Source organism: Triticum urartu, chromosome 7A (genome assembly GCF_056163025.1).
Source record: "Triticum urartu cultivar PI428250 chromosome 7A, HENAU_Tu73, whole genome shotgun sequence".
Taxonomy (NCBI): Eukaryota; Viridiplantae; Streptophyta; class Magnoliopsida; order Poales; family Poaceae; genus Triticum; species Triticum urartu.
Genome location: NC_141879.1, coordinates 668,059,463 through 668,076,000, shown reverse-complemented (window position 1 = coordinate 668,076,000; position 16,538 = coordinate 668,059,463). Strand labels below are relative to the sequence as shown.

At 47.6% G+C, this 16,538-nt stretch overlaps 2 protein-coding genes across 2 annotated transcripts; one reads left to right on the top strand and one right to left on the bottom strand.

Moving 5' to 3' along the window:
* Positions 1-583: 583 nt before the first annotated feature.
* LOC125519284 (wall-associated receptor kinase 3-like) lies at positions 584-3,288 on the bottom strand. The gene is made up of 3 exons (XM_087538119.1): positions 2,755-3,288; positions 2,129-2,638; positions 584-2,051 (listed from the first exon to the last, which is right to left on the bottom strand). The coding sequence occupies exons 1-3, from the start codon at positions 3,074-3,076 to the stop codon at positions 838-840; spliced, it is 2,046 nt and encodes a 681-aa protein (XP_087394245.1). The 5' UTR covers positions 3,077-3,288; the 3' UTR covers positions 584-837.
* Positions 3,289-8,497: 5,209 nt separating this feature from the next.
* LOC147961238 (uncharacterized) lies at positions 8,498-8,992 on the top strand. Its single transcript, XM_087533727.1, has one exon. The coding sequence runs from the start codon at positions 8,498-8,500 to the stop codon at positions 8,990-8,992; it is 495 nt and encodes a 164-aa protein (XP_087389853.1).
* The last annotated feature ends 7,546 nt before the right edge of the window (positions 8,993-16,538 follow it).

Genomic DNA, 16,538 nt, shown 5'->3' with positions numbered 1-16,538 from the left:
GGCAGTTCACATGGTGGTATTCAGAGAAAATATCAAATCGTGGTTGCTGCTACCCGTGATAGGGCATTGACAAGAATGGAGCATTGCCGCGTGGAAGCTGCCTAGCTAGTGATCTTAATTTTTTAAGGAGTTCGTAATGGCTACATCAGACCCATCAAAGAAAAATGTTGTTATAACAGGAAGGAAACACATGGGAAAGCGCATACCTACTAAGTTTAGACCATTGCCGGGTCGCTTTAACGTTATACTGACTCGTTCGGGCAGTTTTGATTATCTCCCCTTTTACAGAACACTGCAATCCTAGCAGAATTCATCTATCAACTATCAGTGATATGCTTATATTCACCTTTTTCAAAAGATGCTTATATTTACAAGTTTAAGCTGCATGGCATTAATCATGTCTTCTACTATATGGTCATGTAAATTCGCTCAAAAACTTAGTGAAGTTAATCAAACATGTGGATGTAGAAAACAAGTACATATAACAGAAAGTTCAGGGGAAATTGAAAAACTAATCTTCTTAAAGAGAGACAATAAAATTTGACTACATACTGAACCAAAGAACAGAGTTTTGGCGCTACATAAAACAGTTGCAACTTTCTTCTTTAGTTATAAACGCACTTATTCCACCATGACTGCGTGACCTCGTGCCATCCCATGATTTATCCAGGGCGAGCTAACTAAATATCAAATAGAATCCGCCAAGGTGTCAACATTGGCACGCTGCATGGCCGACCCCTTATTCAGCTAAGGAAAAAACAGAGCTTATACTATGACACTCTCACTCTCAGAAAACATAAGTGGAATGGATGAGCAGCAAAACATTGAAGAACACACTTAGCGTGGTAAGCTGGCAGATGATATGAACTCTCGCTCCAAGCTATAACATCTTTGGTTGTTTGCGGTGACTGGATCAACTCCGTTAGCTGAGTGAGATGAAACATCAGCTTCAGCTCTACCATTTTCTCGAGTGACATGGGATGACATCGAATGTTTCTTATGCAGAACCTGCAAAGACATCTCTACTTCCTTCATCGTAGGCCTTTCTTCACCTTGGATACGTAGGCACTTCTCTGCGAGAGAGGCAACACTGAAAATTTCTTCCTCGGTTGCTTCTTCACGAACTTGAGCAGCGACTATCTCTCTTATAGGCCTCTTCTGCATCTCCGCAAGAAAGTAACAAGATAAACTCTGGGCTAAGCCTGACTCACCAGTAAAAACAGGCTTCCTTCTGAGAAGTAGCTCTAAAAGCATGACACCGAAGCTGTACACATCGCTCTTTTCAGTTAGATGCCCAGTGCGAAAATACTCCGGATCCAAGTACCCAAATGTGCCTTGTACATGTGTTGTAACATGAGTCTGGTCTATATGCACCAATCTTGATGCACCAAAGTCAGCAACTTTTGCAGTGTAGTTTGCATCTAGGAGTATATTAGAAGACTTGACATCACGGTGGAAGACTGATATGGAAGCTGCAGAATGGAGATAATAGAGAGCTCCTGAAGCTTGTGCAGCAATTCTTAGGCAGACATCCCAGGACAAAGAAAAATTGTTGCTTGGATCAGAATAAAGGATTTCAAACAAGGAACCATTAGGAACAAAATCATACACTAGTAGTGGGACCTCACTTTCAAGGCAACAGCCATGAAGCTTTACGATGTTTCTGTGGTTGATCTGTGAAAGGATGGCGACCTCATTGATGAATTGGTCAATCTCACCTTGCTCAATGACATTAGATTTCTTAATAGCCACTACACGCTGGTCAGATAAGATGCCTTTGTACACCATGCCATGGCCTCCTCGGCCAAGGATCCGTGTGTGATCGAAGTTATTTGTTGCCCGCTCTAACTCTTCCAGAGAGAAAATCTTTGTCTTTTCACTTGCATCTTCACTCGATGATATTAGCTGTTCTAGAAGGAGGCCGTGGTTCTTTGTAAAATACTTCATTCTCAGTCTCTTTTGGACGCCTCTTCTCCATCTACGGAGGATGAACATTGCACTTAAGCCAAGAAGTAGAAGGCCCAAGCCAATACCAAGCCCAATAGCAATACCTGCAGCGAATGGCAGCGCACCTCAACATCAGCTTCATGTTTTGCTGTGTTCAAAATTAATTGAGTACGAAATTCACCTGATAGAATAGTCTGCTTTCTCGATGGAGCACACTTCATTTTTATAGTGTCATCATTGCATTTACAACCATCGGGTCCAGTAACATAGGGATTTCCTGCATAGCCATCATTGCATTTACAGCTATAACCCATTGTTGTCGAGTTGACATATAAGCATTCGCTATTAGGGCTAACACATGCATATGTGGAGATATGTTGATGTGCCTCTTGGCAAGTTAGATTTGCGACTACCCATCGCAGTCTCCTTGAGTCTCTGTCAGCAATGTACAATGGTCCATAGTTTGACTGATCATGAGAGGTACCTTCGATGTCCATGTACCCCTCAGTAATATTAATGTTTGTGATATATCCTGTCATTGAATCTAGCAGCATGAAAGCTGATGTGTTGCAGTAGAGTTGAAATCCGGTCCTTGCGGAACAGCCATCTTCTAGTCCAAACGGAAAGGGAACCTTGATTTTACCACAAGACCGAGTGCATGTCACATTTCTTCGAGCTGACGGATTGTATCCTATTAAATTTTAAAAAATGTGCAAACTAAAATGATTGTAAGTGGTGAGATACTCAAGAAATCAAGGAAAGATTAGATGAAAACTTGTAGATTTATATAAGTGAATCGATTGTTACCGTGATCACTCGAGCAGCCACCGAGTACATACGGGTTGCCCGTGTACCCAACATCACAACAGCATGAATAACCAGGCATGTACGGGGTGTCTACGCACGAGCTGTGGCTGCTCACGCAGGCAAAAATGGTCTCATCTGCCGAAGCGGCGGCACATGTATGTTGGTCATTTATATTCCAATATAGCGTAGCTACCACACTCGCAATTTGGCGCTGCACCTGCTGGTGGGCCTCCTTGACAGGGACAAACTTGAGCTGCACGGGATTGGCAACCATATGGGCTTCGAAGGGTGGTCTGTGGTTGCATTTCTTCCCGTAAACCATATCGGGGTCTAACTCGTCCGGGTCACAGGAAGTGCAAAACGGGATTTCCGGACTTATGTTTGAGTTTCCAATCAAGTAGATGTAGAAATTGCACACGGTGATCCACAGGTTAGAGAGAGCGAAAACGAAATTGCTGGAGGGGGTCTTTAGTGATGCATTGTACACTTCAGCACCCTGACTCGTTGAGATGGCAATTGAGAAGTCGATTAATACACCTATCAATGGAAAGAAAAGACAAAAACACAAATTACTCAAAATCGGTGAGCAAGCTTGTACGGGACAAACTAATTATTCTGATTTTGAAGTGGAGTACACGCAAATTCGCAAGGGCACGCAGGTGCGGGAGCACGCACCTACCCAGCCCTGCCCGGATGTCTGATTTGCCTCGCAATCCGCAAAGTAGTTGGACCCTGCATGAGGACGCAATAAGTTTTAAGTTTTATTATTTTAAACTTCAATTTTGCATCTGAAACTGACGATTTCCTCAGTCGCTCGTATCAAGTTCCAGGATTAAAACTATATAAGGGGAATTTTTTGTCGGGCACCGGTACTGAAGTTGTGATTTTGTCGGTCGCTCGTACTAAGTTTTTAAAAGTTGAAACATATCTTTTGAATTTTTAAAAACTAAATATATTTTATTCGAAAGCCCTAATCACGGAAAACACAAATATGAAAACAAAACTTAATTTAAACTCTTCATTCAAAAGATATAGAAGATTGAAAATAGAAAGTCAACAGAAAAGCACACACGGGCTCGGTGCCCCCGCACCTACGACTTCACCACAAATCCTCTCCCGAAGAGTATGCTGTACCAAGTACGTGATTTCTAAGTGTGAGTGATGAGCATCTTTGCTCTAAACAAAACGCCGTACCAGTGAAACTTTAAAATGTTCATTTTATGAAATCCTGCTGGTCTTATTTTTGCGTGCCAGGTAATCTTCAAAGACAGTTTGTTAAGACTTAAAGACTTAAACTAAGTTTGCTTGTAACTATCGGCCGTCGAAAATGATATTCTGGTTGCCCCGTTCTCAGAGAAGGAGGTGTTTGATGCTATTACACAGATGAAAAACAATAAGGCTTCCGGACCGGATGGATTCCCGGCCGAGTTCTATAAAAAGTGCTGGCACATTATTAAGGGGGATTTGCTACCTATGTTCCATGATCTGTTCTCTGGACAGCTTCAGTTATTTCACTTGAATTTTGGAACTATCACACTGCTTCCTAAGAAAACGGATGCTGTGAGAATTGAGCAATTCAGGCCGATATGCCTCCTCAATGTTAGTTTCAAAATTTTCACCAAGGTAGGGACTAATAGGCTCACACAGATTGCGCATTCTGTGGTGCAACAGTCCCAAACTGCTTTCATGCCGGACATAAATATCCTTGAAGGGGTGGTCGTCCTGCATGAAACGCTCCATGAAATCCATTCCAAAAAATTAGATGGAGTAATTTTTAAGATGGATTTCGAGAAAGCGTACGATAAGATCAAATGACCATTCCTCCAACAGTCATTGCGTATGAAAGGTTTTGATGAAGCCTGGCGCCGACAGGTTGAATCATTTACGCAAAAAGGTAGTGTGGGAATTAAAATTAATGATGACATAGGTCATTACTTCCAGACACATAAAGGCCTAAGACAAGGAGATCCGATGTCCCCTATCCTGTTTAACATTGTGGTGGATATGTTAGCAATTTTGATAGGAAGGGCTAAGGAAAATGGTCAAGTAGGTGGATTAGTACCTCATCTCGTTGATGGTGGTGTATCCATCCTTTAGTACGCTGATAATACAATTATCTTTATGGAGCATGACTTGGCCAAGGCGAGAAATATGAAGTTTGTGTTATGCCTATTTGAACAATTGACCGGGTTAAAGATTAACTTTCATAAGAGCGAGCTGTTCTGTTTTGGTAGAGCCAAAGACGAACAGAAGGTTTATAGGCAATTGTTTGGGTGCGAGTTGGGAGAGTTACCCTTCTCTTACCTGGGGATTCCAATCCACCATCGTAGGCTGACAAACAAAGAGTGGAAGTGCATCGAGGACCGATTTGAGAAGAAACTGAGCTGTTGGAAGGGTAAGCTAATGTCATACGGAGGCCGATTAATCCTGATTAATTCGGTGCTCACGAGCATGCCTATGTTTCTCCTATCGTTCTTTGAGGTCCCAGTTGGTGTTAGGAAAAGACTGGACTTCTATCGATCGCGTTTCTTTTGGCAGGGTGATGAGCTTAAACGAAAATATCGGCTTGCTAAATGGGATATCATCTGTAGACCGAAAGACCAAGGGGGTCTCGGTATTGAGAATCTACAAGTTAAGAATAGATGCCTTCTTAGCAAGTGGCTGTGGAAGCTCTCAACGGAGAATGATGCCATGTGGGCTCAAATCCTTTGTGCCAAGTACCTCCAGACAAAAACTTTGTCACAGGTTACAATCAGGCCGACTGATTCACCTTTCTGGAAAGGCTTGATAAAAGTCAAACAATCTTTCTTTAATAGGATGACGTTTGTTATTGGAAACGGCTCTAGTACACGTTTCTGGGAGGATACTTGGCTCGGCGAGACACCTTTGGCCATCCAATATTCGTCTTTGTACCGTATTGTTCAACGACGTGAAGTGTTCGTCGCCTCAGTATTTCAATCTATCCCCCTTAATATTCAGTTCCGACGGACGCTAGCGGGCAATCGTTGGAAAGAATGGCTCCGTTTAGTCAGGAGACTGATGGAGGTCCAACTATCTCAACAACCCGATGAATTATGCTGAAAATTGTCTAAGTCTGGAGTATTCACTGTTAAATCAATGTATATTGATGTTATTAATTCGAACTCCATTCCTACCTCTAAGCATGTTTGGGCTGTCAAAGTTCCTTTGAAAATAAAAGTGTTTATGTGGTTTGTCCATAAACAAGTTATTTTAACCAAGGACAATTTGATAAAGCGTAATTGGACAGGACCTACTAGGTGTAGTTTCTGTGATCGGGATGAGACTATCAAGCACCTCTTTTTTGATTGCCCGTTGGCCAAAGTATTTTGGCAGACGGTCCACATTGCTTTTAATATCAATCCACCAAATTCTGTTAACGCATTATTTGGGACATGGCTTAATGGGATTGAGCCTGACTTAGCGAGACATATTCGGGTTGGAGTTTGCGCTTTGTTGTGGACTATCTGGAGTTGTAGAAATGATTTGGTTTTTAACAGAACATTACGGATTCATTTTTTGCAGGTTATTTTTCGAGCTACAGCATTGATCCGTTCGTGGTCGCTACTCACTCCGATGGAGGCCAGGGAGCATTTGGTTACTGGATCTATCCGTTGGGAGATGGTAGCTCGGGATATCTTCAACCGGTTTGGATGGCGGTCATGTAATAGGATAGGCAATTAGTTTATCTATCTATTTTTAGCCAGCCGGTTGTGGCGTCTTTTCCTGGCTAGTTTGTGTATCTAGCATTTTAGGCTCTGTGTGAGCTGCCTTTTTCTTTTTCAGTTCGAGACTTTGGAACCTTGTTGACCTTTTGCTTATTTAGTTAATAAGATGGCCGTATGCATCACTCTGATGCAGAGGCCGGGGAGCCCCCCTTTTCGAAAAAAAGTTTGCTTGTAACTTTTTTGTGTGGAAATGGGGATCATCATTTTAGCTACTTGGACCCTTTTTTTTTCTCAAAAAGGAGGCTAAGAGCATGTACAACCACCGGAGCCCCATATCATCACCAACGTCCATGCGGCCTGCCTAGTCACTACCTAACAACAAATTGCCACCTAACCGGATAGTGCATAGCCAGTCCAAACGTTAGGGGCTGACCGACAACATCATATCAAGCCCGTATCCGATGCGAATATGTGGCGGACCGGATGTGCCTGGAGATCACTGCCACGTCGGACCAGCCCATGCTGGCTGACGCCGTCCCTACCCCTGTCCCCACAAATACCCTACCCGGACCAAACCCTAGTCAGACCTCACTCTCCCTTCCTTTCCTCTCCCTTCCATTCCACCATGGTCCACAACGGATACGGTGACGAATCTGACTCCATCGACTGGGCGAAGCTCGTCAAGGAAGACTTCAGCTCGTCCATGCCGGACAAGGAGGAGCTCGAGCTCCCAATTTCCCTTCACCGTTCAAGGATGGACAAGGGCAGGAGCTCCTCATCCGCGGTGTCCGCGATGGCCCAGAGGGGCAACAATAGCTCTCCACTAGCCCACGGCCGCACGACGTGGTCCGGGCCTTCCTCAGCTGGTCAGACGGCAGGGTGACCTACGGCGCCTGACAACTCCAACCCCTACTCCTCCTGGGCAATGATGGGTGCTCGTGCCCGCACCGCCGAGCCTGCAGTCATGGCTATCAGAGTCTGAGTCGCTCGCCTATGTCCACACAAGGCAGAGTGAGACGTAGCCCGCCTCCAGCGGATCTGGCTGTAGGTCATACAGATCCATGCCAGAGCTGTTTCTGCTTGCCAACGACGACAACGAGATTCTCCACGACGTCATCAGCCGCTCCTACACCTCGGCAGAGATGGACGCCCGCCGCTGGCATCGCAAAAATGCGGTGATGCTCCTCATTGGGCTTAAGGAGTCTGAGTGGCTTGCCAGGCAGAAGGACGCCATGAAAGCCGCCCGGCTCACGAGGGAGCAGGCCCGTGGCGCCCGTTGTTTGGCCGGGCTCATCTCCTCCTCGTCCTCCGACAGTGGGACCACATCTGACGACGTCGATGCTCCGCCCACTGCCGATGCCTATGTTGTGGACAACCACCACTCCGGACCGGAGACCCCAAAAGGAAGCGGCGAGGAAGTAATGAACTCCGGCGGCCCTCTCTGTTTATTTACTTAATCCAGCTTCTTGTTTTTGTTAAATGGATGAACCTGTTCTTTTGGATCGAATTGTGCAAAACTTTAATCCGCTATCTATGTACATATATGCTATGTTTTTATGTTGCATGTTGATTTACGGAGTGTTCATCATGTTGAATATATTTGTACGTATTTAGGGGCTGACATTTGAAGACCAAGGTCCACGTTACGGATTGGGAGAAATGGGGGATGACGGTTCACTGTCCGTGACGCGCCTGCCACTCCCAAATTAGGCAATCGCTGTTGTAGATGCTCTAAGAGCAACTTCAACGGACTGATCCAAACGGATGGCGTTTTTGTTCGGTTTTTGTCTGTTTGGGTCGGTCGCTCGTCCGCCGGTCACTTTTTTTTAAATTTGGGTCGGCAGTGCGCCCAATGAGCCGACCCATTTCATGACCGCGCGCGCTTTAGATCATGCCAGCGCCTATGCTGTCGCCCTAGTTTTGGCGCTTCAGTGCGCGGGAAAAGTTCGCGCGCGCGCCGCGGCCGGCGCTCGTTATAAAAAGGCGCTCCCTCCACACTCTGTCCGCCGCCCACTCGTCTCGCTCCCTCTCACTAGCCTCGCTGCCTCTGTACCATCATGTCGATGCGCCGCCTAGGCGCTTCGGATTTTCGCGGAGTCCGCGAGCGCCGCTCCTACGCCTTCTTCTCCGAGATCTGGTTTGGCGAGAAACGTCTCATCTTCGGCACCTTCGACACCGCAGAGGAGGCGGCCCGCGCGCACGACGTGGCGGCGTGGCGCCTCCTGACGCCTCGTCGGGATATGAAATTTTCCGACGTGTCGAGTCAGCGGGCGCAGGATCTCGCGCCTCTCCCGCGGCTTTTCACCGATGTGGATCGTCGTGTCCACCAGTGGTGGAAGCGTCGCCTCACCATCGCCGAGATGGACGAGGAAGCCATGGTGATGTGGCGCGAACGCTTCCCGCAAGATATCCTCGACGAGCGCCAGTTCTACAAGCAAAGGAGGACGGAAAGGGACACGAGGAGGACGGAGCGAGCCGCCTATCGGGAGGACAAGCGTGCGCCGAAGCAGGCCGCTCAATTGAAACTGAAGCTACGAGAAACGTCAGGTTAGGACTTCGAAGACGAGCAGCATGCTGACGCCTATATTCAGACGTCAGAGGAGGACATTACCGAGTCAGAGTCGGAAAGTGACGAGTAGTTGGTCTTTTCTTTTATCTGTGTACGCTAGAACTATCTATGTATCCTTTTTTATCGGAAAAAATGGCCGGCGGTGTCAGCGACGAAGCAGGCGGGCGAGGGTGTGATGTTTGATGTGGAGAGGCCAATGTGCCACCAACCAGCGGGCCCGGGGAGGAGAGAGGACGAGCGCACGCGTGTCCGTCTTGTGTCCGCGCCGATGCAAATCCGACTCAAAAATGAGCCTGGAATGGGTTGGCGGGCGAACGAAAGCGAACGTGCGTCCGTTTGGATCGGCGTGTTAGGCCGACTTTTCTGTCCGCGCCAAACTAAACAATCGACGGCGAACGAAATGGGTTGCCCCATTAGAGTTACTCTAACACCTCTACTTTCTGCATCGATTGATGAAACAAAGCCAAGCCACCTGGAGCATTTGACCAACAACTTCATCTTCGAGTGTGCAACACCTAGTCTTTATGACTGAAGAAAGATCTCCAAGGATGACATGGCACTAGTTGTTGGCAAAAGGGTTTCTTATTCAGGCTTGGGACACCACGTATCCTGATTTTTAGGTAATCTACTGCTAACTGATTGTAAAAAAAAATACTTTCTTTATCTTTAATAAGATAATTGTGCACTAGGTAAATCACCTACTGTTCATCATTAAAAACACATAAATATATCTACATACATCAATTTGAGCGACAACTAATATAAAATGGAGGGGGTAATTGAAGAGCATTTCGGAACTGTGAGGGAGTTTAAACAATCAAATCAGGGCGCTAGAAGTGCATTAGCTGCATTCGAAAAAAAAACGGAAGAAGTACTAGTTGTAGCTCTTACCGCCAATGGAAACCAGTGGAGCGCGGGTGTCGCCCATGAAAATCACGTCCATGGCGCGGTCCCTGAGATAGAGCCTCGGAGGGTACGTGGTGTTGTCGCAGATGAGATCAAAGCTGGTCTGCCGAGAGCAGCCGGGGCCTATGCCAAAGGGAAACATGATATCCTTATCGCCGCATTTGTTTGGACAATTGGCAGATGGGAATTTCCTGATGCTCTTTTGGTGTATTGGAGCTCCAGAATCGGATGCTGGCGCTGCTAATGGAGCCGTAGCCGTGGTGGTAGTGGTGGTGGTGGTGATGCAAGAAAGCAGCAGGAGCATCTGAAGCACGGTGTGGATAGCCATCTGCCACTAGATCAAGTCTGAGAAAGTTGAGCAAACAGAAGCACAATGAGATAATAGCTTGGGCTTTGTATGGTAGCTGTGGCACCGGGGCTTCCTTCTCCACTCTCCTCCGCTTGAATGCTCACTGTGAAAGTGCCTATTGGCCAGCTGGAGAATATGCGGGGAATTCCTGGATTTTTTTTTGGCATGCAACTGATTTGCGGATTTGCACGACGATGCAGACCAGCGTGAAAGCCCTCAGCGCACATGGCCACCGACGTGCGCGTTCAGGGTAATCGATTGCCTTTCCGGACGCCGCTGAACTGACCATGGTCGGTCCGGGTGAGGGAGAATATTAACTGGGTGCAATTATGCCCGACACATACGGAAGAAGACCAAGAGGATCAAGATTCCTATCATACGCTACTCTCCATCGAGACCTAGGCTTGGCTTCACATGCTTTCTCAGCACAGATTGCACTTCCAGTACAACCTGCTACCTGCGGTCCCGCTATGGTGTGGCGTTCAACAGCGGAGAGGAAAGGGTGAGGGGAATACAGGCTGCACGGTGTTAAATGATAGGCTTGCTAGTTAGTTTGTATAGACGTGACACATATGTCACGATATTGTATGCGTGTAATGTGTGCGTGTGTATCTTGTAACCAAAGCAGGTTGTTAGGAAGATTTGATCTTATCTCTTGTATAGCTTGAAGGATGGGTCAAGACTCCAACAACCTGCCGCCGCATCATGTATTCTTTGTGCTATATAAACACGCACGCGTCCCTGCAACGATGCATACGCTTAACGCAAACCAATTCCTCTTACATGGTAATCAGAGCCTCTCTCGAGCTCATCCATGGCAACATCTTCAAGTACCTTCCCATCCTCTTCATTCGCTCACGTCGTCTCGGAGAAACTCACCGAGGGCAACCAGGCACTATGGCGGGCGACGGTGCTGTCCGCCATCCGCGGTGCTCAGATCCAGAAGTACCTAAACGTCAATCATCCGGTGCCGCCCATGGAGCTGGAGATCACGGATTCCGACGGGAAAACCAAGAAGACCCCCAACCCGGAGTTCCAAACCTGGTATGCACAAGATCAGCAAGTTTTCTCATATCTTCTGACAACGCTGCCTCGTGAGATGGCAATTCAGGTCGCCACCCGCCACACCTCGGCTGAGCTGTGGAACACGGTCCAGGGGATGCTGTCCTCACAGACCCGTGCCGCGACCGTGAACGTATGGATCGCCCTCGCCAATCTTTAGAAGGGAAAAAACTCCATCACCGACTACGTCGGCAAGATCCGAACCCTCTGTGACTAACTTGTCGCAACAGGCAAAAGGGTGGACGAGGAAGATGTCGTCTCCCACATCCTGGCCGGGCTTGAAGAAGACTTAGACCCGGTGGTTTCGGCCATGTGCTCCCGTGTGGAGCCAGTCACCGTGCCAGAGCTGTACTCACAGCTTGTTAGCTTCGAGACACGGATGAACCTTCGCCACGGAGGATTGCAGTCCTCGGCGAACGTGGCGACACATGGGCGTGGTCGCGGCGGTGGTGACCGCGGCCGTGGCAGACAAGGCGGCGGCAACTCTGGTGGTGATTGCGGCCGTCCCTACACCAGGCAAAACGGTCGTGGTGGAGGCGGCAGGGGCAACTACAACAACTCTGCTCCTGCCCCCAAGGTGGTGTGCCAGATCTGTGGCAAGCCAGGCCACCCGGCCTGGAAGTGCTGGAAGCGGTACGATGAGTCGTACCAGGGAGAAGAAGAGAAGTCTGCCAACATGGTGACCCCATAGTACGGGGTAGACTCCAACTGGTACCTGGATAGCGGTGCAACAGACCACATCACCGGCGATCTGGAGAAGCTGACGGTGCGGGACAGGTAAACCGGCGGCGAACAGATCCACACTGCAAGCGGTTCAGGTATGGCTATCCAACACATTGGTTATTCAGCTATTCACACTCCCGACCGAGATCTCCACTTAAACAAAATCCTTCATGTTCCAGAAGCCAATAAAAGCCTAATTCAGCTAGTCGGCTTGCCACCGACAACAATACCTTCGTTGAAATTCATCCTCGATTTTTTCTTGTCAAGGAACAGGGAACGAGGAAGGTCCTACTTTGAGGCAGGGGTAGACGAGGTCTCTATCCTGTCAAACACGTGGGGGGAAACGCCAAGAAGCAAGTGCTAAGTGCCATCAAACTGTCTTCAGATAGGTGGCACCGGCGTTTAGGTCATCCTTCTTCAGTTATCGTTAGAAAGATTGTAAGCAACAATAACCTCCCATGTGATAATTTGTTCAATAATGAGTTTGTATGTGATGCTTGCCAAAAAGGCAAAAGTCACCAGCTACCTTATCCAAAGTCGATAAGTGAATCGAAGTATCCCTTAGAACTTGTCTTCTCTGATGTTTGGGGACCCGCTGTTGAAACAGTAGGGAGGAAGAAATTCTATGTAAGTTTCATAGATGATTTTAGCAAGTTCACTTGGATCTATCTCACTAAACATAAGTTTGAAGTTTTTCAAAAAATTTCATGACTTTCAAAACCTTGTTGAAAGGCAATTCAATCGCAAAATTCTTGCTCTCTAAACAGACTGGGGTGGTGAGGACGAAAAACTCAACTCCTTCTTCACAAAAAATGACATATCTCATCATGTTTCTTGCCCCTACGCCCATCAACAGAATGGCTCGGCAGAACGTAAACACCGGCATATAGTTGAGGTTGGTCTATCTCTTCTTGCTCAAGCTTGCATGCCCCTAAAGTTTTGGGATGAAGCCTTCATTGCTGCTACATACTTGATCAATTGTCTACCTAGTAAAGTTATCAACTTCGAAACCCCTCTTGAAAGATTGTATCATGAGAAACCCAACTATTCAGCTCTTAGAATCTTTGGCTGTGCTTGTTGGCCTAATCTTCAGCCATATAATAAACACAAGCTTCAATTCAGATCCAAGCAATGTGCTTTTCTCGGATATAGCAATCTTCATAAGGGTTTCAAATGTCTTGATATCTCTACAGGACGTGTGTATATTTCCAGGGATGTAGTCTTTGATGAAAATATATTTCCCTTCTCCACTCTACATCCCAATGCTGGAGCCAGATTACGTTCTGAAATTCTTTTACTGCCTCCAGAACTCTTGAATCCAACTGATCAGTGGAGTGAAAATAGTACTGATGATCATTTGTGTGATAGCCTGACTAACAATGGTGGCAGCGGTAAAAAAATGCAGCCCCAAACCGTGATTTTATGCAGCAGCAACAGGTTCATATACAGCCAGGTGCAGGACACGAGGAGGATCCGCCTGCTGACGCTGATCCCGACGGATTTGGCGCGAAAAACGATCCCGAGGAGGATCTGGTGGCGCCACAGACGCCGCCCCCTCCAGATTCCGCGGCGGCCCACTCAGCGAGCGACACGTCATCTGGACCCGATCCCTGGTCAGGTGGCGCGGTGGATTCCTCCCCCTCTCGTGACCGTTGTCGCGAATCGAGTGGGGGCAGGGGCCCTGTCGCTCAAGGAAATGATGGCGGTCGGTCGGTGGACCGCGTGCTGTCGGCTGGCGGTGGGTCGCTTTCCCCAGGCCCACAGGCGCGGGATCTGAGCCAGCCCAGGCACGCAGCAGTCGAGGAGGGTTCGTCTGCGCCGGCTCGGTCTGCTCCGGTACGAGGTAGTGGACCGGGATCTTCTGCGGCTGTTGACTCTGCGCCACAACGTGTAAGAACAAGGTCACAAAAATGTATTTTAAAGCCTTCAACATACAAGGATGGAACGGTCAGGTATGAAAGAAATTTCAAGTTTGCAAATTTTGCTTCCACTGGAGAACCACAGAGTTTGACTGAAGCATTAAACAATGCAAGTTGGAAAAATGCTATGAATATTGAGTATGATGCACTCATGAAAAAGCGAACATGGCACCTAGTTCCTTGCAAGAAAGGGAGGGATGTTATAGATTGTAAATGGGTATATAAAATCAAGAAAAGACCTGATGGCACAATAGATAGATACAAGGCTAGGTTAGTAGCTAAAGGCTTTAAACAGCGATACGGTATTGATTATGAGGACACCTTTAGTCCAGTTGTTAAAGCTGCTACTATCAGACTTGTTTTGTCTGTTGCTATCTCCAGGGGATGGAATCTTCGCCAATTGGATGTGCAGAATGTGTTCTTACATGGCGTTCTCGAAGAGGAAGTCTATACGAGACAACCACCTGGGTTTGAAGATGGTTCTAAACCTAATCATGTGTGCAAGCTGGACAAGGCTTTATATGGCCTCAAACAAGCCCCTAGAGCTTGGTACTCGAGGCTAAGCACTAAACTACAATAACTTGGGTTTCGAGCTTCCAAGGGAGATACTTCTCTGTTCTTCTTTAGAAAAGGAAAGGTGATAATATACATGTTAATTTATGTTGATGACATAATTGTTGCTACTTCGTCTCCAGAAGCCACTTCAGCATTGTTAAAATAGTTGAAAAATGAGTTTGCTCTTAAGGATCTAGGAGAGCTTCATTATTTCCTAGGAATTGAAGTTAAAAAGGTGCATGATGGTATAGTATTAACTCAGGAAAAATATGCCAGAGATGTAATCAAGCGAGTAGGTATGAAAGACTGCAAACCCTCTGAGGGAGTCCTGGATTAGGGGGTCTCCGGACAGTCGGATTATATCCTTTGGCCGAACTGTTGGACTATGAAGATACAAGATTGAAGACTTCGTCTCGTGTCCGAATGGGACTCTACTTGGCGTGGAAGGCAAGCTAGGCTACACGGATATGGATATCTCCTCCTTTGTAACCGACCTTGTGTAACCCTAACCCTCTCCGGTGTCTATATAAACCGAGGGTTTTAGTCCGTAGGACACAACAACTACAACATACAATCATACCATAGGCTAGCTTCTAGGGTTTAGCCTCTCTGATCTCGCGGTAGATCTACTCTTGTACTACCCATATCATCAATATTAATCAAGCAGGACGTAGGGTTTTACCTCCATCAAGAGGGCCCGAACCTGGGTAAAACTTCGTGTCCCCTGCCTCCTGTTACCATCCGCCTAGACGCACAGTTCAGGACCCCCTACCCGAGATCCGCCGGTTTTGACACCGACATTGGTGCTTTCATTGAGAGTTCCTCTGTGTCGTCACCGTTAGGCTTGATGGCTCCTTCGATCATCATTAGCGATGCAGTCCAGGGTGAGACTTTTCTCCCCGGATAGATTTTTGTATTCGGCGGCTTTGCACTGCGGGCCAATTCGCTTGGCCATGTGGAGCAGATTGAAAGCTACGCCCCTGGCCATCAGGTCAGGTTTGGAAGCTTAAACTACACGGCCGACGTCCGCGGAGACTCGATCTTCAACGGATTCGAGTCTCTGCCTTGTGCGTCATGCGGTCACGATGAGTACGATTTAGCTCTACCATCAGACAGTGTTTAGGAAATCGCACCGGCGGCCGCTCCGACCCTCAATTCAGAGCCAGTTGTGCCTTCCATGAACGGGTGGATGGACCCCGCCACGGAGGCCTTACCCTCAGCGGCGATCGAGCCGAACATCGACCTTACCTTGCACAAGAGCCGTATTGTTAAACTGCCGGATCTTTCTCCGGCCACGGACTCCGAACCGCTTGCACCCGATCCTATTGAATCCGATTGGGCGCCGATCATGGAGTTTACCTGCACGGATATTTTTCAGCACTCGCCCCTTGGCGACATACTGAACACACTAAGGTCCCTCTCCTTGTCAGGAGGATCCTGGCCGAACTATGACCGGCAGGATTGGGATGCGGATGACGAAGAAATTCGCCGCCCACCCACCACCCACTTAGTAGCCACTGTCGATGACTTAACCGACATGCTCGACCTCGACTCCGAAGACATCAACGGTATGGACGATGATGCAGGAGACGAACAGGAACCACTGCCCACAGGGCATTGGATGCCCACTTCATCACACGACGTATACATGGTGAACACACCAAAAGAAAACGACGACAAGGAACGGAAGGACACAACAAAGGGTTGTCCCCTCGAGAAGCAGTCAAAGTGGCGGCGTAAGCGCCGCTCCAAATCCCGCCTCGGCAGAAACAACGATCATATAGACCCAGCGTTAGAGCAGGGTGAACCATCGCCGGATCATGGCAATACGGAGAATCAAACCAAACAACCTGACTCTGTCAAAGTTAATAGTCCGGACGACCTCACATCGGACAGACACCCGGAGCAACATATTGCCCGTCAAAGGCTTGTTGCCACCGCGAGGAGTCTAAAGCAGAAGCAAAGACTCAAGGCTGCACAAGACACACTCGGAATCAGATGGAGCAAAGTACTCA